The sequence below is a fragment of the Sus scrofa genome, chromosome 11, assembly GCF_054392235.1.
Source record: "Sus scrofa isolate SSC_HxYL_T2T_F1_AM1 chromosome 11, Sscrofa_HxYL_maternal_Yorkshire_Landrace_v2.0, whole genome shotgun sequence".
Lineage (NCBI taxonomy): Eukaryota > Metazoa > Chordata > Mammalia > Artiodactyla > Suidae > Sus > Sus scrofa.
This window is the reverse complement of record NC_139393.1, coordinates 85,500,717-85,526,309: the sequence shown is the minus strand read 5'-3', so window position 1 is coordinate 85,526,309 and position 25,593 is coordinate 85,500,717. Positions and strand designations below refer to the sequence as shown.

General features: G+C 56.3%; 1 protein-coding gene across 15 annotated transcripts in view; it reads right to left on the bottom strand.

Moving 5' to 3' along the window:
* ATP11A (ATPase phospholipid transporting 11A) overlaps positions 1–13,867 on the bottom strand; it is a 109,310-nt gene extending 95,443 nt beyond the window's left edge. For 13 of the 15 annotated variants that reach the window (XR_014819988.1, XR_014819987.1, XR_014819990.1 and 10 more), the window contains exon 1: positions 13,443–13,513. Coding sequence is in view for 11 of the 15 variants with exons in the window: in XM_084982362.1 (XP_084838488.1) it covers positions 13,443–13,481 (39 nt within the window). In the remaining 4 variants the exon portion in view is untranslated. Of the gene's footprint in view, positions 1–13,442; positions 13,514–13,781 lie in introns of those variants that run through there. The other 2 variants (XM_084982368.1, XM_084982360.1) reach the window with 2 other exon arrangements.
* Positions 13,868–25,593: the final 11,726 nt, after the last annotated feature.

The following is a 25,593-nucleotide window of genomic DNA, read 5'->3' as shown; positions in this document are numbered from 1 at the left end:
ATTGTTTTAGAAGTAAAAGAAAAACATGTTAAAGATTAGCTGAAGACAGAAAACTGATCCAAATGGAACAGTCAATCAGCAGAACGCAGTTTCTGCAAGAAAATTTCACATAAAATGCTTTGATTCCTATTCCCCATCAATGCACTTAGGAGAAAGTCACGTAGCTTTACGGTATCACTAAACTAACACCATCAGCTCTTTTACTTGAATGTATTGCCAACGAGACATAATTTCCACGATATTCTATCTCATTACAGAATTACTTGTTCTAAGACAAATATCAGTTTTTTTTTCCCTCTGGAGCAAGAATTGCCTTGTTGGCTGCTCTCAACAAGCACATATCAAGCAAAACACACAGAGCCCAAATGAATCCTCACATTCGAGTATTTAAATTTTAACAAAACTTGCCATCACCAATTATTTAAGAGAAAAAACCCTCCTGCCAGGGTGCACGTTCCATTAAAATTTCATCAGTGCTTAGGTTTCCGTGTTTTCGTATGCGACCCCAATAAGGTCTTTTTCATTGATTATAAAACCGTGTTTCCAAAAAGCCAAGATCTACAACATCGAATGCAGAATAAACTACTGAAAACTGCCCGTAAATCCGTTTGTTTGGGACAATGACAAAGTTCAGGAGGTGGACGGCAGTGACGGCCGGACGGCAGCGTGAAGGCGCTAACGCCACTGGACCATACGTCACTCTGGAACGTTACGTTTCCCCAGAGTAAAACCCTCGCCCATCGACCAAGCTACCGCGTGTCCACCCCGTGAGTCAATGCAGCCTCGTGACGCCAAAACCAGGCTGACGCATCTGCTGCCTAACATTCTCCTCACCCGGCCTCATGACTTTAAAACGAATGTGGGAGTTCCCGTCGTGGCGCAGGGGTTAACGAACCCGACTAGGAACCATGAGGTGCGGGTTCGGTCCCTGCCCTTGCTCAGTGGGTTAACGATCTGGCGTTGCCGTGAGCTGTGGTGTAGGCTGCAGCTCCGATCCCATGTTGCTGTGGCTGTGGTGTAGGCCGGTAGCTACAGCTACGATTCGACCCCTAGCCTGGGAACCTCCATATGCCGCGGGAGCGGCCCAAGAAATAGCACAAAAAAAGACAAAAAATAAATAAATAAAATAAAACGAATGTGAACCTTTATCAAAGCCGACATCCACAACACAGCCCGATCTTAAGCCATAACATTTGCGGGGCGGCCACAGGCTCCTGTGAGCTCAAGTGTCACGTGGCATATGGTCCCTGACCCTCCCAGCCCCTTGGGCCCTGCTGCCCTGGGCTGGCCTCTGGCCTCCATCCCACACCCCCCAAGCCTGGACACCTCCTGTCCTCCCCCACCCCCTTTCCCATCTCATTTCTGTCCGCAGCCGTTCCTAAACCCCCGCATACTGTGCACTTACGTAGTTTGTCATCCGCCAACAGAACGCAGTCCCCAGGGGCGCGGGGGCAGGGGTGCCTATGTGGCCCCCAGAGGCCTCGGTGTGTAAAACAGCAAGTGTTCATACCGCCGGCCAGCGTCTGACGTTGAGTGCCATACATTCAAGCATCACATTTTTCTTGCCCGTAATCGTACATTTGCTTGCCTAAGAAGCCAGGAGCTTACGTATTTCATTCCCTTTTTACATCAGAAAAACATAACATGAGTTAAGCAACATCAGAAATGCGGCCAAACTCAATCCACCTGACAGTCACCTCAACACACACGCCGCAGTCAGATGTCCACCCGAGCTGAAAAAAGTGCATGTACACACTTCACGGCCTCGACTGTTTAATGGTTTGTCTGTGTTTATCCACATCAAAACACCTGTTTCCACACACTCTAAAGAGAAAAGGTCATTTAAGCTGTCCCCCATGCACACAACTTTACCTGCAAGTGACAGGTAAATCCAGGTCTGATTTCCCCTCTGGTTACGCATCCTCCCACCATGTGTTCCCGGAGCAGCTTTAACGCCACGACTTTAAAGCTCATGTTTTGCTGGGCAGTCCCGAGACCCTCCTAGAACCCCAGGGAAATCCAGGTGACTCCCCAGCAGCCCAACTTCTCTGTCCCCAATCCTTTGCTGAAAATAGGCTGGAGGAAATCCGCTTTTCGCTGAAGGAGGGAGATTACGTGAGGGCCGGGGCGGCCACCTCCTTCCCAGCAGGTCTGAGCCGCCCGGCGTGGGAGCTCGAGGGCGCGGGAAGGCACGCCAGGCCGGGTCCCCCGACTCCCGACGGGAACTCGAGATCTGCAGGAAGCAGAGCCCGCACGGGCAGCTCAGACAGACGGTGCGGGAGCTGGGAGCCCCGCCGGGGCCTGGGCTTCAAGTACTGTCACAGCATCGGACGGGGTCAGTGACCAGTGTCCCCGCTGTCGGCAGAGGCCACGAGCTCCCAGTCACGCGAGGAGCGTGGCTTCAGGATGACATTCTAACGGAAGACTGAGCTGTGGTGACAGAGACGCCTCTGACGGAAAGCAGGCAGCAGGTGGCGGGGGACTCACAGGTCACCGTGAAAGCCTCCCGGCCATGCAGGTGACCCTGTGACACTGCCTCTAGACCCGCAGAGAAAACACGTCCCCGTCACCCCCAGGTGACCTTCCAACCCTCACTTTCTGATTCTGCCCAGAGGGCACCCTGCACCAAGCAGGCCCACAGCACTGAGGCCCTTAGACCCAATCCCATGACCGGGGAGCCGGCGGCGACACGGCGGCCTCCCAGCCTCCGAGCGGGCACATCCGTCCAATCCCATGACAGGGCCAGCGCCGTGCCCGTGCCATCCAGGGGCCAGACGCTGTGGATTTAGGCTGTAACCCAAAACGCCCAACAGAGCCTTGGAGCCTTGCCTTAACACTAACCCCCGGGTCCCTCCACAGGGGGCCAAAGGGGAGCAGCACAAGCGCAAACGCAGCCTCGGACCTGCTGCAGCGCGGCCTCGGTGCATCACTGCGCACAAGGGCCGGGTCGCTTACATCTGCGTCTCCTCGAACCCAGTTATGTCACCCGTGCCCACGGAATGCTGGTTTCATCTGTCTCTCCGCACTTGCGGAGCATTTGTTTCTGTATCCGTTGGATAACACGGTCTTACTGTCACCCGTGCCCACGGAACGCTGGTTTCATCTGTCTCTCCGCACTTGCGGAGCATTTGTTTCTGTATTCGTTCAATAATACGGTCAGCCCGTGTAGGACATCTTCTCAAACTGCCTCCTCTGACCCCAGCAGGACCTGCTGTAGTAGCACAGAGACACGGACTGAATCGAGTCCCGAGAATCGCGCAGAGTCCCCTCCCCCGCCCCGCCGGGACTGTATCTGCAGGTGGGGATTCGGGAGGGTCATTCCGATTCCAGGGGGTCCTGAGGGTGGAGTCGTAACCTGGCAGCCTCACAGGGAGAGGTGCCGGGTGACAGCACGGCAGCCAACTCACAGGAGGTTGGGATCCACGCAGACACAGACACACATAAACCAGACAAGCGGCAAGGACCTACTGCGGGCACCAGACCTGGACTCAGTCTCTGGTCCTGACCCAGGGCGGAAAAGGATGGGAAAGAGGATGGATCACAGGCGCACACACAGGCTGCACGCCCGACACGAACACAACGTGGTAAACGGCTCGACTCCAAGAAAACACGGAAGGAAGAGCGCGTGCGGCCTGCCCCGCGCTCCCCGCTCCGGGTGCAAAGTCGCCAGGAAAGGCCACCCCGAATCAAACCTGGTCTCTCCCCCAAACCCGACTGGACAGGATGCGGAAGCAGGTGCCCGAGGCTACACGTGCGGATGAGTTCACCAGCTCCAGGAACAGGGCAGCGGGTTTCAAGGAAGTGGTGGCCGCAGGGAGCAGAGTGAGAAGGGGCGTCTGTAGCCTCCCACGGCCGCAGAGGAGCCCGGGACAGGGTCAGAGGCGGGCAGAGGGCTCGGCTGCAGGCGGCAGACCAGACCACCGCCCCCCAGGGCAGGAAGGACCCTCACAGGCTGTCGCAAAAGTTACGTGAGATGGAGAGAGCCCACCACGTCAGACACCAAGAAGGGCAAGGCCCCTTGTCCCCTAGGAGGCCCAGGGACCAGAGATGCTCAGAACGGCCCTCTCTCCCCTCCCTTTCCTGGGCACGCTGGGCGGTTAGTAGACAGAGGAGGGTCCTCTGCCAGGCTGCCCATCGTCCTGCCTGCTGATGGCATCATTACCGACAACCTCTGGACACACAGTCTTTCACGAGCGACAAACCTCTCGAAATTCTTGTCTCTTCTAAGCCAGAAAAAGTGAGCTCACTCTCATTCTCCTTCTGAGCCGATTAAAAAAAAAAAAAATTACCTGTCACAAGATACACAAGAGATTGACAGTCCATTCCAGGGACGTTTTCACAGCCCTTTATACGGCAAAATGCCAGTAGTACCTGGGCTCTGGGGGTTCCGTGAATCCCCCAGGAGCCCAGCTGGACGGGAGGCAGGACCGCCAGGCAGGATTCAGTCAGTCCCTGCTGGTACCTCTGGCCTCTGCCCACCACGGAAGCCGTGAAACAGGCACTGGTGTGAGCACAGAGGAAGCCAAGTGAATGGAGGTTAAAACCCTTCCTGGAGTTCCCTTGTGGCTCAGTGGGTTAAGGATCTGGTACCGTCCCTGCAGCAGCTCAGGTGGCTGCTGGGGCGTGGGTTCGGTCCCTGGCCTGGGAACTTCCACATGCCTCAGGCACCGCCAAAAAGCCCCTAAAACCCTTCTCGCCAGCGGCACAGCCCACCTTTGGGGAAGATGTTTACCCGCCAACGCACACAAGAGACTGTGCCAGTTTTCTCAAGGGACCAGCAACCCCGACAGGGCAGCCAGTGGGGAGTGGGGCAGACGTTACAAGAAGCCCCCGGAAAGGGACTCTGACTGCGGAGATGACAAACCCTCTCTCAGAGCTCCCAGGAAGCGCTATGACTCAGAGACCTGTAGGAAAATCAGAACCACAGCAAAATGGAAAACGCACGGCCCACAGAAACCGGGAGGGGGGCAGTGGTTACACATTTGCAGAGTAAGAATTGGGACATAGGAGTGGCCTCAGCCTTAGAGAATGACCAGCTCCTAAGTCAGGCGCGGCCACTGCGGGAGGCAGAAATGTCCCCAACCCTCCTGTGAGTGCGGGGGCGGGGACACATACACACACAGACACACACACACACACACACACACACACACACACATTTCCGCCTGCTCCGCTCCAACGCGTGCAGAAAATAGTCAAAGGGCTGGGAGAAGAGGCAGCTAATGATTCACTCACCCGCATGGCTCACCTGGCCCGGCCTGGCCTTCCCCCCCCCCCCGGGGGTACAAAGGTAACAGTTAACAGAGGACGCCCCCATCCGCTCCTGGCTCTCGGCCCGCGCAGCGGCGGGGGGGGGGGAGCAGCCCTGCAGAGGCCGCTGGACTGGGCCCCCCACACACACCAGGGGACAAGGAACTCCCCCCACCCCCTCGGTGGCCGTCACCTGCCTTCTAACCCCAATGGACGAAGCTCGCTTGAGGCTCCTCAGGTGCCCCCCAAACTGGAAGTGCCGGCATCCTGGGGGGTGGGGGGGACAGCCACAGGACAGGCGCAGGACTCTCCCGGGGAAAGCCCCCCAGCCGGCACTGCCAGGTCACTCCGGTTTTGTTTTGAAAAGGGGGAAGTCTGGATGCTTGCGTGCACTCGTCCGTATTTAAATGTTGGCCAGAAACTCAAATAGTTGAAGCCACTGAGCAGGTGACACAACCACATTGAGGGCCAGTCGCCTCCCTGTTTTCAGACCAGGTTCTCAGCCTTCACTGGGCAGGCCCCCCTTTGAGAACCTAAAACTGGGGAAGCTCTGCCCGGAAAGCAAAAAGCATACACACCGAAAGTTTTGCTCCCCGAGGGGTCCAGGCCCCGAGGGAGCAGCTGGGTCCTCCTGCTGGTGACGAGACTCCGGGAGAGGGTCCTTCCCAGGGGCTGGATGTGAGAAGAGGAAACAAGTCCAGCCACAGCGATGGGGACCAGCCCTCGAGCCCCAGCAAGAGCACAGAGGCCCCTCGAGGTGGGAGGCTGTGGGAGTGACCCCGGGGACTGGACTTCCCCGAGAGCGTCACCAGGTGAGGGGTGGCACCAGCGCCTCCTGGCCTGACCCACGCGTTGTCATGACCCCCGAAAGGCCCCAAGGAAAGAGATGCCACAGGTTTGAAGTGTGACATAAAACTCATCTTCTGCAGCAAGACCAGAAAACCTTAAACACGGAACCCCCCCTGCCCCTTGGCACTCTCTCCCCACTGGGCACCTTGTCCGTGTTATGCACCCCTGGGCCCCCATCGGCAGGAACACCCGCTCAACCACGAGGCGCCGCGGCCTCGACAGGACCGCCCCCTGAGGACCACACGCCTTCGAGGTTGTATTCGCGGTCTCACGATCCCCGACGGCGCTTAGATCTGGGTTCCGTCCACAACACGTCTCCTGGTGAACGGCCCTGTCTCAGAACGCTGACGTGAGCTGTGTGTCAACTTCTAAGGAGCACAACGGGTCCCGGAGCTTTTCTGAGCTGCCCTCCTGGGATACGACCCTCAAACCTGGCTCCCATAAAACCTTCCGCTCCTCCTTAGAGCCCCGATCCATTTTTCACCGACGGAAGTAAACCTTAAACAAGACTGGGAGACTGTCTGTCACTAGTCACTCAGGTCCTCGGAAGAACCGCGGCTTCCGCGGCGATGCCGTCTGCCCGGTTCTTAGTAACAGACACGGTAAGAGGCCCGCGCATCCTCGGCCGCTGGTTACGGAGGCGCCGACTCCGCGGCGGATGAGGAGCTGGGCTCCAGAGAGAGACGAGCTCAGAGGAGGACCCCGAGGGGAGAGGAGGACGCAGCGGGGGTGACGTGGGGCGGGGCGGCGCCAGCCTCAGCCGCAGGGTCGCCGGAGCGAAGGGGCAGCGGCGGCGCGGGCCTGGCTCTCTGCCAGACGGGGCTTCCAGCACGGACGCGGTCCAGCCCCGCCGCCGCCTCCCCTGCCCGCAGGGCGCAGGCGGGCCAGCAAGCGACAGGACAGGGCGCCTTCTTCTCGGGGATGTGTCGGTGAACACGAGGCGCTCAGCAAACGCAGGCTGTGCCTATGACACCTGTGGGCTCCCGGGTACAAACCCTTTCCGAGCCCCCCCACGTCCTGCCTGTAGGAATAGGCCCCATGCAGCCTCCCTGACCTTCCCGGAGCTCCCAAGGGCAGGTTCTAACAGGTGCTGGTTGGGAGGGGAGGGGGATGCAGAGACCAGGGAGGGGCAGTGCCGCCTGGGGGCAGGGCCAGCTTCTGACCTTCTGGACCTTCAGCTCTTCCTCGGAACGGAGGCCCCCCAGCGGGAGGGGGGCATCTCGGGGCTGAGCAAGGTCCTGAAGGCCTGCCCACCCTGTCACCTCACCCCCACCAATCAGAAGAGGCCACAACCCTGCAGCCCGCACCCCGAAATTTGCCTATTATAACTTTTCCTCCGGAACCGACGGGGAGGTAGGGACGGAGCGCGAGCCAGTCCTTGCGTGGCCTGCAACGCACCTTTCTCCACGCCGCCCCGCTGTGCCTCAGGAGCGCACCTGTGTGTGCTAAGCTGCATCCGTACACTGAGGTCAGGTGTGAGGACAGAGAGGTGACCGCTGGCGGGACCACCTTGGAGATGAGCCTGCCCCCCCACTGCCCGAGAGACCAGCCGCCCCAGGAGGAAGGAAGCAGGTGTCGGCCACAAGGCAGAGAAGTGGGGTGACGGGGGAGGGGGAGGTGCGGTCAAGAAAGGTGGTTTTTTAAAAGGGGCAATTGAAAAGCGTGACTGAATCCACGGGGACTAGACGGCGTCCCCTAAAGGGACCTGCTGGTTCAGGAGAAGGAGGAGGGGAGGGGGTGGGGGTGGGCTCTGAACACCTGCAGGAACTTTACCAGAAGGGCTGGAGCGCTGGGGGCAGCGGGGGCGTCCTATCCGAGGCGTGTTCTCACCAAGGGCGGCCCAGCCTCCACAGCTGTCCACGTGGGGAGGAAAGGCCCGAGGCTTCAGGAAGCAGCAGAGACGACACATCCCTCCCAGGAACATCAGATGGGTTCAAACAAGAGGTCCGCCGCCTGAGCGCCCCGTGGCACAGGCCCCGCCCCCACCCCGCCCTGCCACCCTGGGGGGCATGGTAAGCCACCAGCTTCAAACAGGAAGTCCCCAAGGCCTCAGAGCCGAAGGCCCAGGCCAGGTCTCAACCTGCCTCTGCTGGGCTCTGATGCTGAGCTCTGACCTCAGCAAACATCTCGGCTGCTCCTCCCAGACACCGGCACCCAGGTGAATGTGGAAACAACCCCTCGCGCCAGCTCGCTGCACTTCCATTGCTGTAAAAATGGCTTTTTTATTGATTTTCCTTGCAAATAAATAGCATTTCTGCCTGCATTTAACTTGGTTAAAAAGGCATTTGTAAGTCTGGGACTCGGGAATCCAAGCATCTCTGATTACGCGATTCGAGTGGAACACGCAGGCCCAGCCCCAAGGAACAGCGTGTTTCTAGGTTTCAGGCCCAGCACAGCGTCAACAGAGGCCCAGGTCACGGGTCCAGGGGGTTTTCGCCAACCGCAAATGGGGACAGTGCATTCAACAGTCTGGAAGTGCAACTGACCCTCAGCTAAACTGCTTTTCTTCCTCCTGTCACTAAACCTACCCTCCGGCCTGAAAGACAAGCCTCTCAAGATCACTTGTCCCCAACAGGCAGGCATTAAATGCGGTTTGAAAGGACAATGGAAGGATTTTAACTTAATAGCCAAACACAAAGGTTAAATGACACATCAGGCAGATGGCTCTGAAAGGCCTGTGCCCACACGGTCAGGCCACAGCCCTGCTCCACAGACCCAGGCCTGCCAGCCTAAGGGGCTGCCTACCGCAAATACCTGAAGGCTTGGCGGTTTGAGGGGCTTCACTTGGTGTCCTGGGGTGTAGACCCCAGGAGCTGAACCCCAGGGGGCCCCAGTATCGCCTGCGGCTGCCTCAGGAAGGCCATTCCAAGTCAGGCAGCACTCGAAGTTTTTAAAGAAGACATGTCACAGGCCACCTGGTGATAAAAAATGAAGGAAAGCAGACAGCATGCGTACAAACGGGGAAGGTTTTGGGAGGTTTACGCGCTCACACAGCCAGGCTCGAAGGTCTCCGGGGGCCAATCATGTTATCTGTCCCTTAGAAAGCCAGTCCTCATGTAACAGCTTGTTTCAAAACAAATATCTCCTGTTAGGAAGGAAAATGCCCGGATTCTTCAGAAGTTCGCTGCCTTACACGGGAGAGACATCCTGGAAAGCAAACGCTGTGGGACACAAATGAGCAGACGCGTGGACGAGCAGACGACAAAAGCAGGAGCGACAGCCAGGCTGAAGTACTCGAAACAAACTCCAGGGACAGGACACAACCAAGCCTGACTGTCCAACCTCCTGAATGTGAGGCACGACCAGAGGAGGGGAGGCCATCCTGGCCCGGAAATGACCTCATGGCCAAACGTGGCCCACAGACTTTTTGCGGGGCCTGCGGTGTTCCAGGCACCTGTTTTAACAGTTCCCAAATCCCGTCGGGGCCCCCCACACTGCGGGGCCCTGCTGCCCACTTGACGGGCAGTCAAGCCACAGAAGCACCCGCCTCTCCTGGCCCTTGGGCCAGTGACCGGGGACAAAGAGAGGCTAAGAGCCAGAAGTGACAGGTGCGCGTCCTCAGAGCCAGGGGGACCCCAGCTCCTGGCCCGTACTAAATCGCTTAACCCTCCCAATAACCCCCTGAAGCAGGACTGCTCTTCGTTCTCAGACCGGGAAACTGAGTCAAGGAAACGCGAAGCCACCTGCCCAGGGGGACGCAGCCTCCAGGGGGGCAGGCCCACTCCACACTCCGGCAGCGCCAGAGACGCTGCAGCGTCTCTGACAACTTGGTCTCACCCAACTAGGTTGCCCACCTCACACCTCTTTTTCTTTTTTTTCTGTTTTTGGTCTTTTTAGGGCCGCACCCACGGCATATGCAGGTTCCAAGCTAGGGGTCAAACCGGAGCTACAGCCGCCAGCCTACACCACAGCCACAGCCACATCAGATCCGAGCCGTGTCTGGAACCTATACCACAGCTCACGACAACGCTGGATCCTTAACCTACTCAGCGAGGCCAGGGATCGAACCCGCATCCTCAAGGATCCTGGTCAGACTCATTAACCACTGCACCACGACGGGAACCCCTCACACCTCTTAGAAGGAGACTAACACTAGTTCTCCACCCACTCGGTTAAAATTTCTCTAAAAAGCCGACAGGACATAAGCACTTCTCCATTAGAGCACAGCTCCGCATGGCTAATTCGCACCAGACCACAACCAACGAGGAAGAACAGGCTTTGGGGTACACCTGGCCCAACCCGGAGAGTCTCTCATTCATCTGCCTACGCAATCTCTCTGGAGTGACCCAGAATAAAATACCTACAGCAATTTCCCCAGGACTTCTTTGTGTTTTGGCAGCCCTCGCGCACCATCATGAAAAGGTTTCTTTGTCCTGGAAATTCTGACTGTGTGAACACTAGAAGGGAACGGGGTATTATTTTATTCATGTTTTTTTAAAACAGGAAAAAAGTTTATTTCCTTTTATTTATTTTTGTTGCTTTTGGGGGGGGCCACGCCCACAGCATATGGAGGTTCCCAGGCTAGGGAGCAAACTGAGCTACAGCTGCCCGCCTACACCAAAGCCAGGGCGACGCCAGATCCAAGCCTCGTCTACAACCTACACCACAGCTCACGGCAACACCGGACCCTGGACCCACTCAGCGAGGCCAGGGATTGAACCCACATCCTACAGACACTGGTCGGATTCGCTTCCGATGAGCCATGAGGAAAACTCCTGAAGATGTTTATTTTTTAAATTTTTATTAAAGCACAGTTGATTTAGAACGTTGTGCCAACTTCTGCTGTACAGCAAAGTGACCCAGTCATGCACACATATATACAATCTCTTTTAACACATATTATCTCCCATCATGGTCCATCCCCGGAGGTTGGATATAGGTCCCTGTGCTGGACAGCAGGACCTTACTGTCCATCCATTCTAAAATTTATTCACTTTTATAAAAGAAGAAGAAACCACAAGAAAATATAAACAGTCGATCCCTGTCTTTTTTCCCCCATAGCAAAAGGATATATAATTAATTCCTACCTAAAGAAAGATAATCAAATTATAAGAAAACAGACAACTGTTTCTAGAAAAAGTGCAATTAGTTTGACAGTGTAGACATGAGTTAATATAGAAATGAGTGGTTTTGCCTGCGCATATGGCGAAGCAGCCATATGATCAGATTGCTTTTAAAAAAAAAGATATGGAAGGAGAAAAACAGAAATAATCCCGTAACTGGATTCTAGAGGCGTCACCGAATAACTCACACACTGGTAAAGTTCACCAAAGAATAGTTATCAGTTAGGTTTGAAAGAGTATTTGATTTCATGTGTCTAATGTCATAGCAAAGGGGCATTTTATTTTATTTTGCCTTTTTTTTTTTTTTTTTTTTTAAGGGCTTCACCCAAGGCATATGGAGGTTCCCAGGCTAGGGGTCTATAATCGGAGCTACAGCTGCCGGCCTACACCGCAGCCACACCAAGGTGGGATCCGAGCCGCATCTGCGATCTACACCACAGCTCATGGCAACGCCAGATCCTCAACCCACTGATCGAGGCCAGGGATCGAACCCGCAACCTCATGGTTCCTCATCAGATTGGTTTCTGCTGCACCACAGGGCAACTCCTAAAGGGGCATTTTATTTTATTTTATTTTTTGTCTTTTTGCCTTTTCTAGGGCCGCTTCCCATGGCATATGGAGGTTCCCAGGCTAGGGGTCTCATCGGAGCTGGAGCCGCCAGCCTACACCAGAGCCACAGCCATGCAGGATCCGAGCCGCGTCTGCAACCTACACCACAGCTCATGGCAAACGCCAGATCCTTAACCCAGAGCAAGGCCTGGGATCAAACCCACAACCTGATGGTTCCTCATCAGATTTGTTTCTGCCGCACCACAGGGGAACTCCTAAAGGGGCATTTTAAAGTGTAAGGCACACTGACGTTTCTGCGGATTGGTGCAGCACGGGCGGCTGCTGGTCTGGAGGGGGTAAGGGAGTCAAAGCACCGCAATGGGCAGTGTGTCTGGCCCACCCCCAGGGGGGACGGGGTCTGGGAGGGTCGAGGAGGTCCACCCGGCCCTCCGCATTGCCGCTCACGGCTCAACTCGCCTTTTCATCCCCAAGCGTTGGAAGAGAAGAGAAATTACACTAGCAAGCACAGCCTAGGGGAACGCTGGTCCCACCCTCCAGCCAAACCGCTGAGAACACCCCTGGGACCAAACATGTCTCATACACATCCCGTTACCTACTGCGGCTGGGTTTTCCAGAATGTGTTCCTCTAGAGGCACCAGGGTGGCACCTGCTGTCTACACTACATTGTAATATGGACTCAAGAGTCCATGGGGACACCTTTCCTGCAGGCAGCCTTCCCACCCCTTCCCAGAATCAGAGAGGAGTTCGCTCCCCCAACTGCAACAGGCTGTCCTTCCCAAGGGAGCTCCGAGAAGGTGCCACAAGCTCCTGGCGTCTGGCTGGAGAGTGGACTCGCTGGGGAGAACTTTGATTCAAGTTCCCAGGGCTGAACAGAAACGCCTTCTCTCTGGCCAAGGTCTCTTTCTCAAAGAAAGCTCATCAATATGGGAGACCAGTTTGAGGCGTTCCTAAGCCAGAAAAAGCCAAGCTCCCATAACCGTGCCCTCTTCCAGCGGAAACCTCGGTGGGCGCGGCTTCCCCAACCTGTGCCCGACGGCGGTCCGCGCGGGGACGGAGGGGCCCTTTGTTAAAGACACGGACGCTTTCCTTCTCCTGCGCCCCCCCGCCCCCCAACACATCTGATGTCAGCGTCGCTGCCCCACGCAGTCCCCCTTGGTCTGATGTGAGTCAAAACCAACTTTCCCTCCACGCCTCCACCCTACCCGACCTCGCCAAGGATCACCCGGAGCGAGGATTCCGAGGAACTCCGAACACCCGGGCCCTGGATCTGATTGGTTACTTTCGGGCAAAAAATGTCCCAAACTTCACTTCCGAATCCCCCATCGCTGTGACAAAACGAGCAAAGCCACCGCCTTTCCCTGTATCGGGTCTCTCTTCCAGTCCCTTAATCCGGGTGCCCACTCGGCAGCATCAAGCATTCCTCCCCAGCCCGGGCCCGGACTCGCCGGGACAGCCCCCGGCCCGGCTCCGGGGAGGCACGCGGCCCGGGAGCCGGCGGGAGGGCGCCCGCGCCGTCGGGGCCCGAGGTGCCGACTCCGCAGGTCCTCCCGCGTCCCGCCGTCCCCGGGCGCGGTGACCCCCGCGAGGCCGCCCGAGCCCTCAGCGACCCCGGGCGGGAGGCCGCAGCAGGGTCGGGGGCGGAGGACCCGTCCCGCCCGGCCCCGGCTCCGGTCCCGGCCCCGGCCCCAACCCCGCGCGGGCAGCACTCACGTATCTGTGCACGAGCGTCCGCACGAGGCTGCAGTCCATGGCTCCTCCGGCCGCGCCCGCCCGCTCAGCGCCCCCAAGCCCGGCTCGGCGCGCCCATGGGCCCGGGCCCGAGTGCGGCCGCGCGCCCCGCCCCGGTCACGGCCTGGGCGCGCCGGGCGGTGCGGGGGGCGGCCGCGGCCCCTCCGCGCTCATGCCCGGCCCGGCCCGCGGCGGCCGGCGAAGGGGTGGCCGCTCGGCGGGCGGCCGCTCGGTGGCCGGAGCCCGCGCGCCGCGGCTGGGGCGATGGGGCTGCGGCTGGGCGCGCGGCGGCCGGCCGATCCCGCCGCTGCTCGGCTCCGCGCTCCGGCTCCTCTGCTCTCCTGCGCTCCGCTCTCCGCTCTGCTCTCCTCCCGGCCTCCGCCCGCCGCCCCTCTCAGCCCGGCCTCCGGCCCCGGTCCCGGCGCGCACGTCACGAGCGCGAGTGAGCATGCGCCCCGCCGCCCGGCCCCCGCCCCGCTCCCGCGCCCTCGCAGACTCCGGCCCGCGCGCCCGGCCCTCCCCCGAGGCCCGCCCCCGCAGCCCGGGCGCCCGGGGCCCTGGGGCGGAGGGCGGAGGGCGGGGGCCCGCGGGCGGGGAACGGCTTCCTGTTGCTTCCGCCTCCCGGGCGGGGATGCGCGCCAGACACCTGGGGCCCGGAGGGCGGGGAGCCGGCGCCTGGCACCGGGTCCGTCCGGGGCGCAGGCACGCGGGCCTCAAACTTCCATCCACCCCGGAAGGCCCGAGGGCGGCGCGGGGAGTCGGGGAGGGGGCGGGGGAGCGGGGGAGGGTTGGGCCCGAGACCGGCTGAATCGGGTCTGTGTCTCCCCAGTGCCAGGCCGGCCCCACGCGAGGCCCCTCCTGCTCTGCAGGTGACAGAGGGCGGAGGCGGGACTCAAGTGGCTGCCCAGGGTCGCGCGGCTTCTCCGCGCCGCAGGGAAGATGGGCGCAGGGTCCCCCACCTGGGATCCTTGCTTCTTTCTGAAATCCCACAGGCGCCCGAGCCCTGGGCCCCTGGCCCTTTGGACTCCAGAGCTGTGACAGTCGCAGGCACTCGTTATCCGGCGGGGGTGAGGGGTAGAAATCAGCCTCGAACCTGTTAGTCCAGCCTCCAGCCCCACAGGCCACGCTGCCTGTTGCTGTCGGGCCGGTCCAGCTCCTGCCTCCGCCGCTAGCTCCGCCGAGAGGGAGCTCTGGGCCCCGGGGCGCGCGCCTGTGCAGCTCTCTGGGCATCAGGCATCAGGCTTCAGGCGGGAGAGCGTTTCTGTCAGGCAGACGCCTGGGTTTCAATGCGGGGAATGTTTCCGCTTTCCCAGCATGAAGCAAACTATCTCTTCTCAACCCCGGCCCGCCCTGTACCGGTGCACTTTGTTTCCAACTTCCGTTCTTGGGGCCAAGGGCCACCACTTGTGAAACCCGAGGGGCCTGACAAGGCCTTTGGCGACCGATCCGATCCGGGCCTTGCCGGAACGCACCTGAGTGTTCTTCTGGCTGCTTTTTCGGGAAGAAGCACGGGCACTTGGGGTTAGACGCGGAGACTAGGAAGGAGCACTAGTGAATAATCGGGTAATCAGGCCCAAACCATCCCGACGCTGACGTGCTTTTCTGCGGAAAATGCTCCAGTTTGGGGTCAGCTAACTCAATGATTCTCCACTTTCCTTCCAAATCTACTCTCTCCTGCTTTGTGTCTAGGAGGCCCAAGGCCCCCCTGGGGGATCTGCACCAACAGAGGTGCCCGCTGCCAACTGGAGACCAGGAGAGAGATGGGGCCTTCCTTCCCTCCACCACGCCCTGGCCTCACCTTCGCCTGGCAGTGTCTGTTTCCCTTAGTGGCCATGGGGCTTGTCCAGCTGCCTTTTCCATTCTATCAACTCATGTCAGGCTCCAGGAACCACGGTTGTCCCCAGGCCCCCTCCGCTGGGCAGGGGTGGCGGCTGGGCCCTGGGGCCAGCGCCTCTGGTGGGTCATAGAACGATGACCGAGCCGCAGACGTCCCACACTTTTCCTCGTCTCCTCCCAGCAACGCTGCCTGCCTTCTGCCAGGAGCCCGCTGCCAGCGCCAGGTTTTGGCCGGCCTTCCTCCGCGCAGTCAGTGGCATTTGCAGGGAGAAATCCGACATGGTGACGGGATAAAGGCTGCATGTTTTTCAGGAAGGCCTGTTTTGTTCTGTGGCCAGTGTTAATTTTGTATTGTAGTAGACACTGTGCTTGCCACAGCCGTGCCCTCTGTCCTTGCTGCCAGAAACCCACCTTGGTCCAGGTAGCCGCCCCGGCAGGGTTCACACAGCAGGGGGGAACTGGTCCAGGTAAGCTCATCTCAGTAACTCCACGCCTCTTCGGTGACTGGTTTAAAACAAGTGTAAGCCAATGAACCTGCCTTTGGGAAGGTCTCCTCACTCATAAAAAGGCCCATGACGAGGACATGCTCCTTGGTCCCTCTGGATGGCGTGAGTTTGGATGTGACGTCTGGCACTCTGCAGCCTTCTTGCATCCATGATGTGACCGAATATCCTCCCAGTGGGGATGGCGGCGTGGAGGGATGGGAAAGACTGGGTCCTGGATAACACCACTGGCCATTAACCAGTCCTGCCACCGCCCCAACTTGGATCTCATGTTATGAGAGATAATAACTATCCTTGTTGAGTTGGATTTTCTGTTGCTAGCGGCGGACAGCATCTTAACTCTAAACCTATGGAAACAGGGAGTTCCTGTCGTGGCTCAGCGGTAATGAATCCAACCAGTATCTGTGAGGATGCGGGTTCAATCCCTGGCCTTGCTCAGTGGGTTAAGGATCCAGCATTGCTGTGAGCTGTGGGGTAGGTCTCAGACGCGGCTTGGATCCTGCATTGCAATGGCTGTGGCGAAGTCTGGCAGCTGCAGCTCCAACTCAACTCCTAGCCTGGGAATGAGGGGTGTGGCCCTAAAAAGACAAACAAACCAACCTATGTAAACAAACCAGTGAGGACTCTATTAAGATAACGGTAAGCCCAACTCATGCTGTGAATCAGCTATTTATTTCTGAGTAACAAAGGACGCGAACTTGGGGGCTTAACCAACAGCAAGCTCTTATTTCTCAGGACTGTGGTTTAGTGGAAGGTTCCTCTGCTCCGATGGTCTGGGCTGGGATTATTCAGACATCTGCATTCTTTTGGGGGCTTAGCTGGGCCCTGGAGATTGAGATGGCTTTGGCCACATTCTCACGCCTCCGCTGGATGGATGGAGAGCCGGGAGCACGTTGGCCTCTCTCTCTCTACTTAGTGATCAGCCTGAGCATCTTTACATAGCTGGATCCTGAGAGGGTCAAAGTGGACACTGACCGGTCCCTAAAAGCCTGGGCTTGGAAGTCCTGGACCATCACCTGTGCCTCATTCTGCTGGGGACAGTAAGTCCAAGGCCGGATGCAAGGGGAGGGAGCAGAGCCTTGTGCATTCAGGGACGAGGGAACTTCTGAGCAGTCGTCTTTGGAAACATTTTACCTTCGACCTCAAACGGATGATGGAGCGTGTTGGCAATGTGACAGGAAGGTCACAGTGAAACGGTGGCCAGAATCACCAGGGCCTGCACGCTTCTTCCTTCCCATCCAAGGGGAAAGAATCTTCACCCTGATTGGACGGGCAACATCCTGTGCCCATTCCTAGCCAGTCACTGGAATGGTGGAGTGCCATCAGGTGATTGGCTCAGGGCTGGGTCTAGTGCAGACCCCCTGGCTTGCAGGTGGCTGGAAGGGGATAGAATGAGCTTCATCAGCCTTCCCCTGACCTGCACCCAGCATGGCTGCTTCTCTGCGTTGGGTGGCGTGTGGCCCAGGGGGAGGGGAGAACAGGTAGGAGGCACCCCCCAAACTTGAACCAGATTGTGGCTCTTCGAAGGGTGCCCAGGCTGTGGCACCCCCGCCCCCGCCCTGTGCAGACTCACAGCGCCCCGTCCTCCATGCCTCCCTCCACCGTGGGGACCAGGGCTCCCAGATTCTTCGACTCTGAAGCGAAAGAGATGGTTGAGAAGTGGGGGAGGGGCAAAAGAGCGGGGACTTCCTGCAGAGACCGTGGAGAGCAATTACTGCTACTGGAACCTCGCGTGACGAGCCTGATGCCAAAGCTGAAACTTAGAGCAGGGAAGTGTGAGTGTTCAATGTTTTGTTTTCAGGTCGCCTTCGAAGAGGCAGGGCCTCTGGTGAGCACCCTGCTCCCCCGAGGCTGGAACCTCTGCCCCCCACCCCCATGGCTCCTGTTCTCGCAGGGCTGGCATTATTTTGGTGCCTCTTCCCATGGAGGGTCCTAGGATCTCTGTGCAGAAGCTCTTCTGTGGCTCCCAAGGCCACCACTCACCCTCATCCCTTTTTCTGGAATCTTCCACCACAAAGTCCTGCTCACTTTTGGCCACACTCGATGTCACCTTTTGTGCATCTTCCTCACTCCCACACAGTCACAGCCCCGCCCTGAGCACTTTCTTCCTTCCTTTCTTTCTTTCTTTTTTTTTTTTTTTTTTTTTTTTTTTTTGGCCGTACTCACAACAGGCAAAAGTTTCCAGGCCAGGGATCAAACCCGTTCCCCAGTAGCGGTGACCCTGAGCCACAGCAGTGACAATACTGGATCCTTAACCCACTGAGCCACCAAGGAGCTTCCCCTGAGCACTCCTTTTTTTTTTTTTTTTTTTTTTTTTCTTTCTTTTTAGGGCTGCACCTGCAGCATGTGGAAGTTTCCAGGCTCCGGGTCAAATCAGAGCTGCAGCTGCCAGCATATGCCACAGTCCCAGCAATACCAGATCCGAGACGCATCTGCAACCTATGCCACAGCCACAGCAACGCGGGATCCTTAACCCACTGAGCGAGACCAGGGACTGAACCCACATCCTCATGGATACTAGTCGGGTTTGTTACTGCTGTGCCACAATGGGAACTCAGTCTCTTATTTTCTTTTTTTATACTCCCTACTCTTTTTTTTTTTTTTTCTTGCCTCTAAAGAGATTGATTGTTTTAATTCCAGTTTCCTTTTGGGACAAAAATTGTGGTTCTTTGATGCCTAAAATGACCAATAAAGTCATGAGAGTAATTTGTTGTTCTCATTTATTTCAACAGAAACCTTAAAATTTTGCCACTCTCCAACAAGACAACTAAAGTCACAAAGTATCTCAGCAGGAGGTGGACAAGAATGAGCCATCTGGCGCGGCTCCTCTGATAATTTGCGCCTTCGCCCAGCAAGTCACGTTGATGTCACACAGCATCACTTTACGCACGGCCTCTTTAGGGCACATTTTAGAAAGAAAGCAGGAGACCCTTTCTCTGTTCCTTTATTTTTGTAAAGAGGACAAGAAAATGGCTTTCCTGATGACTTATCTATCACAATTAATAAGGATATTTTACCAGTTTTAACTGGAAAAGATTTAATTCTGGTCTCAGAGTCCCAAATATTACAAATGTAATAGTTCTGAAAACATGCTAAGGGGGAGTTCCCTTGTGGCACAGCCAGTTGAGGACCCAGCATGGTGGCTTGCAGCCGCTCTGGTCGCTGCGGTGGCACAGGTCTGATCCCTGGGCAGGAAAATTCTGCATGTCACGGGTGAGAAAAAAAAGAGGGGAGGAACCTGCTAAGTGAAGTGGCCGGGCACCGCAGGACAAAGGCCGTGTGACCCCAGGTGTGTGAGGCCCAGGAGAGTCTCGTGCCTAGAGGTGGAGCAGTCGCGGGGTGACGGGGCCTGAGCAGTGGCTGCGGGCAGCCCTTCCGGTGGGCGGATGAGGGTTCTCACGGGCTCCCCCGTCCCGCGAAAGGCGCCGCGAGGCAGGGGTGGGAGCACCCGGGCGAAGAGCAAAGGGGTTTGGGGTCTGGTCCCCCGGGGGGAGGGGGAGGGTCACCCCCGGGAGTGGAAGGACCCAAGTGGTGTCACTTCTGCAGAGGGGTCCCAAGGGGTGTTTTCTGGGTACGATAAAAGCGTTGTTTATACGGAAAAACGCATATTCTCATTGAACGAAAGAAGTGCATTTGCACAGCTTTAAAATCAAGTAGAACGGCCCCACTTAAGAGAATAACCGGCAGTCCTCTCTGATTCCAGACCCTTCTCTGCAGAGGCAAAACCACTTACAATCCTGCCTTTTCTTCCTTGATTGCTTCCATATGTCTAAATAATGTACTTATGGTGTAATTTCAAAATTTTAAAAGGCATCGATTGATTTACTGCTGGGGGAGATGCCGAGTCCGGACCGCCGTCCACCCCCGCCCACCTCCCTTCCCTTCCCGGCCGCCGCCACCCTTGCCGAGCCGATGTCCTGTGATAGTGATACCTGCCTGTTCCCACCACCGAGTCCAGATCCTGCGACACGAACACCCTCGTGTTAACATCACCGACTGGGCCTGCTCCCCACGCTACCGCCGAACGGTGCTGTGTGTTTTGGCTACGCCGTCTCCTTTCTTATACACCTTTTTTTTGGGTACTTTTTTTTAATGTGTGTGGCTTCGGCACGACGCGGGCTCTCAGTCCCAGACCAGGGACTGAACCCCGACCACAGCGGTAGAAGCACCGGATCCTATAACCATCACACACCCAGGGAACCCCCGACACTTTTTCCTCGAAGGTAACACACGTGCCTGCTTTATCCTCTCGGCTTCCGTGGCCTTTGACCGCTCCTTCGCAAGCAGCCCTGGCAAAGCTGCAGACCTGTCCCCGTTTCCCAGAGGCACCCTCCTGGATCCTCCCCGGTCCCGCCCCCAGCCCTCGGCCTTGACCTGCCATTGTCCCCAGGCTGCACCTCAACGGCTCAGGAATTCCCTGTGACCCCTTATTTTCTGGATCCCACGATGTCTCCTTTTTGGTTTATTTCTTTATTTTGCTGGAATTTAGTCTCCAGGAGCTTCCTGGGGAAGAGCGCTTGGGAAGAAAATGCCACGACTGGTTCTTCCTCTGACCTCACACCGCATGGGTAGTTGGGCTGAATGTACCGCCCAAGGTAGCAATGACTTGTCGTAAAAAGGTGGGAGGGAGGAGTTCCTGCTGTGGCGCAGCGGGGTCAGCAGCATCTCTGCAGCGCCCGGACGCAGGTTGGATCCCCAGCCTGGCACAGTGGGTCAGCGTCTCCTGTGTCGCCTCCCTGCTCAGATCTGATCCCTGGCTGGGGAACTCCCTATGCCACGGGGCGGCCGAAAATGGAACAATAAGAAAATGGAAATAAAGAAAATGTTAACAGTAAAGGATGGTGGTGACGTGGCTGCTTTTTTTTTTTTTTTTTTTTTTTAGAGCCACACTCGCAGCAAATGGAGGTTCCCAGGCTAGGGGTCGAATTGGAGCCGCAGCTGCCAGCCTACACCACAGCCACAGCAACGCCGGGTCCTTAACCCACGGAGTGAGGCCAGGGATCAAGCCTGCGTCCTCATGGATACTAGTCGGGGTCCTTCACCACTGAGCCACGGTGGGAACTCCTGTTGTAGTTTTTGGATTCCAGAAATGACCCATTTCTGAGCTAACATAGCGGGAGGTGGTGAGATTGCAGTGCTTCGGCTGGGCGACAGCTCATGAAAAGAAGAGGTGTCTGGGCCCGGGTCGGGAGGGTGGCATGGCTGTGTTTTCTGTCTACTTGTGGAAGCCTTAAGGAGATGAGCCCGTGTGCAAACCACCGCCAGAACTCAGGGGCCTGAGTGCGCCTGCTGCAGTCTGGGAGCCAGACGTGACTTCAGGCTCCGGAGATAAAAATAAATTCTCTTGGCCCCCCAACTGGTAAAATTAGAAACTTAATTAAAATGTCGTCAAGTGCTGCCACAAATTCCATGTGCCCGATTTGAAATGTTATTAATAATGTTAGCGGTTGCATTAATTTCGCTCTTCAAGCCCTTTATAAACACCCGCCTTTTCCACCTGCTGGGGAACATTTGCTCAGCAGGAAAGGTACCCGGCAGCAAAGGGACCGGCCGGCGCCTTGCGTTCTGGACAGAAGGCTGACTCGTGACTCTCCAGGGCACCTTAACCGGAGATCACACCGCCTGCTATTGAAGTGTGACCGGAGCTGCTGGGTCTGCTCTCAGGTCCGGGGGCGGGGGCCTGCGGTGAGCAAGCTTCTCTGTCACCTGTTCATGCTGATTTTTTCCGCTGTCCAGAATTCCTTGTCAATTAAGGCTTCTTCTGTGTATTCGAGGAGACTTGGGAACCGTGAGGGCAGACCCGAGCCAGGGGGAGCCCTTCTGCGGTTCTGCAGTGAAGACCGCTCAGGACCCAGCAGGTGCTGCCTCCCGCTGCGCTGCCCCACCAAGGCCTGTGCCCCAGGCGGCGGCGGTGGCGGCGAGCTGCCAGGGCAGGGCGAGTGGACTTGGTGCACTGTCGTCCCCCGAGTGTCTGGGGAGGGTGGGGAAGAGGCGACTCCCTTCGACCCCCTGAAATCCACTGTGTGAGAGCCGGTACCACCCAGACTTACAGAGGCGGGACAGGAGGATGCGAAGAGGCCGTGGCTTTGGGGACACCTGCGAAGCGGGGGCTGCTTAGGGCCTACTGTAAGCACTGTTACTTATTACAATGTGATCTCGGAGGAATGCTACTTTTGTGAATTTCACTATCAGGAATTCGATCCCTTCCCCAACCCTTGGCTGCTGTACTCACAATTAAATATTAGTCAGAGCTGACGGTTTTTCCTGAACGAAACCTAGGCCTGTCCAGCTCGTCTTCACAGCCTCTCAGGGTCTGGTCGATCCACACATAGTTAGCCAGGATTTCCTCCTGTCTCCCACGTAGTTCTTGCACCCCTGGGACACCCCTCCCTCTGCTGTGTGCTGGGCAAACCTCGCTGACCTTCGAGATCAGGGCTGGGTGCCCCCTCCCCTGGCACCGGTCCTTCCTCTGGGAAGGACTCAGCCCCTCCCTCCTGCTGGGACACAGGTCCCTGGACCCGTGCTCGGCCATGCAGTTGTGAAACAGGTACTTTGAAAACAGAAGGCTGGCTGACAGTGGCCAGAATGGGAAGGGCTGGGGCGGGATGGTGGGAATGGGGTGGGTGGGTTGGGGTGGGATAAGATGGGCTGGGCTGGGGTGGGGGAGAAGAGGAGGGGAGAGGAATGGGGCTGTCCACATCCGACAGACGGTGTAGACTGCATGAGTGGGTTATAATTCTGGTGTCTTTTTCTGCCATACGATTTATTGGGAAAACAAACAAACACTGATGCATTATTAACAAACTGTCAGAGCACGGAAAGCACAGATGGCTGGATATGTTCCGAAGACATGCATTAATCATGAAGCTTTTTTCATCTTCGGATACAGACGCACATATAACAGGACACGTTTTTATTTCTTCAGGTAAACGTAGTGGTATACTATAAACGGAGAGAAACTTCAGTGAGCATTTCTGAGACAGAATTCTTAAATTCAGACTAATTTAATAACATACGTACAACACAAGAGGATGCTTTTATTTTAAGGTTCTGGTAGATGTCCAGATAAGCCTCTTTTTGTAAGAGACCAATTCAATACATAAATAAATACAACAGTCACACCGAGATTAAGAAAGGACCTCATGAGAGTTCTGCTGAGGGATGTCGACTTTGCTGAGATAATCAGACAGAAGAAGCCTGAAGAACGTACTGAGTAAAGCTGAGGAGCAAACGGGTCACAAACCAAAGAAGTAAGTCTAAATGTCTAAATCCGATGTTCTCTCTAAGCGTCTCGTCACTGAGACTCTATTGGAAACACATAAAATTCCGATTTTTTATGTTATGATGTCTAAGATGACGACTGACCGGACATCAGTAAAGAGCAGTGTTAATTACTCCATCCAGCCGTCCAGCCCTCTGTCGTCACAGGAGCAGCCACACTTGGGGCCCCCAGGGCCCCGGGGGCGGGACGTCAGGTAAAGCCAGGTGCGGACCTGCGCCCAGGACGTCTGGAGTCTGGCCAGCAGTCCCCTGACGACATAACTTGTGTATTTTAAGGCGGGACAAGGAAAGCGAAACCTAAGATTCTCCGGGTCCCTCTGGGCACCCACATGGCACACTCACCAGAGCTCGGCCAGGCGGGCCTATGCCTGCTTGACCCTGAAGGTCAAGCCAGCCCTTCTTTCCTGGGCCGCGAGCAGCGCGACTCAGGACATTCTTCCCCAGCTCCGAGGGGACGCGCCGCCCCTTGGCGTGTGCTCACGGGGCCCGCGGGGCCTCGGGGACCTTTCTGTCCAATGTCAGCGGGTCATTCTGACTGGACGACGGTGCCTTCGGCTTCTAGCGGCGACACAGCTCTCAGAGCTCCCGCGAATCTGCTTCCTGGGTTGTGGTCCTCAGTCTGGATGGATAAACGTGCCTTTTTTCTTCCTAACTTGATGGTTAATTGACCTTTCCTCAGCCCGCCTAATCTTTAAGACCATACACAGTAAAGCCTGGGTGAAAGCTCCGAAGGAACGTGGCGGGTCTCAGAGGGTCAGCCCGGTGGGCCGAGGTCCTAAGAGTTCACGCTGCTAATCGCAGATTCACTAGGCAAAAAGGAGACGGAAGGCATGGGTGACTCTCATGAGAAGAAGGGCTTGGAGGAAAGTCATTTAAAAGGCATTTGCTGTGTGGATGACAGAGCTGTCTCTTAATGAAGAGACCAGTGAATTAGATCCATAAGACGGCTTGTGATGGAGAAGCAGCAGTGGCTTCCAGGAGTTCCTGTTGTGGCTCCGCAGTACTGAACCTGACAAGCATCCACGAGACTTGAATTCGATCCCTGGCCCTGCTCAGGGGGTTAAGGATCCGCTGTTGCCGTGAGCTGTGGTGTAGTTGCAGATGTGGCTCAGATCCTGCACTGCTGTGGTGGAGGCCAGCGGCTGCAGCTCTGATTCAACCCCTAGCCTGGGAACCTCCATATGCAGGGGGTGCGGCCCTCAAAAGACAAAGGCAAAAAAAAAAAAAAAAAAGATTGAAAAATCTTTATTCTATGAAAGTTTAAACATACATAAAATTAGAGGAAAATGTTTGCATCGGCCGACTTCCACGACTAGCAAGTCAGCGTCCATCCTTTCCCACGGGCGCACTCGCCCGTCGCCGTGTGGATAGCTCCAGAAATCTCAAACAAAGAGATAATTTTGCTACTTCCTTCCAATATGCATAACTTTTACCCTTTTCTTTCTTTTTTCTTCTGTCTCTCTCTCTCTGCTTCTCTCTCTCTTTCTTTTGGCTAAGTGCCCTCATCAGAACCCCCACTGCGATGCTGAAGGGACGCGGCCACCCTGGGCCTCCTTGACTGGTTCCTGGTCTTCGAGGGAAAGCCTCAGATTTTACCAGTGAGTGTGACATCAACTCTGAGTTTTCATGGGGGCCTTTACCCGAGAATAGTTCCCTTCTACTCCTAGTTTGTTAAGATTTTTTTCTTTAATTATGAAAGGGTGTTGGATCTTGTCAAATGCTTTTCCTTTTCGAGTCTCTGTCAAGTGCCTTTTCTATGCCAGCTGCCATGCCCCCGTGGTCTGTCTTATTCTCTTATTGCACTGATTGCCTGCCGCACGCCAAAGCGCTCTTGTGTTCTTGGGATACATACCACTTGGCCTGGGGGCACAGTCCTTATTGTATGTTGCTGGATTTGCTTTGCTCGTGTTTTTGTTTGTTTGGTTGGTTGGTTGGTTGGGTTTTTTTCCACATGCACAGCATGTGGAAGTTCCTGGGCCAGGGATCGAACCCACCTCACAGCAGTGACCAGGCTGGATCCTACACTGCGAGGCCACCAGGGAATTCTGCTTTGCTGGTATTTTGAGGAGGATTTTTGCATTTATATTCATGAGTGACACTGGCCTGTGGCTTTTTTCTTCTTCTTGTGATGAGTCTGGTGGTTTTGGTGTCAGGGTAACTCTGGGCTCATGGAATGAGTCAGGAAGTGTCTGTCTTCTTTCAGGGTCTGATTCTCCCTTAAAGTTTGGTAGAATTTGTCAGTGAAGCCATCAGAGGCTTTACTTTAGAGAAAAGGCTCAATTACTAATTAAATTTCCTTGTCCAGAGTGTATTCAGATTTCCTCTAACATTGTGAGTCATTTTCAGCAGTTTCTGGTCTTCTAGGAATTTGTCCATTTCGTCTAAGTTACCCAATTTGTTGGCAGAGACATCCATTTTCCATTAGCTTCTGCTGTTTTTCACAAAGGGGGTGGGAGCCGCGAGCCGCCCCCTCCCTTCCCCTACCTTCTAGGGCCTTCTCCCCCCGCCCTTGC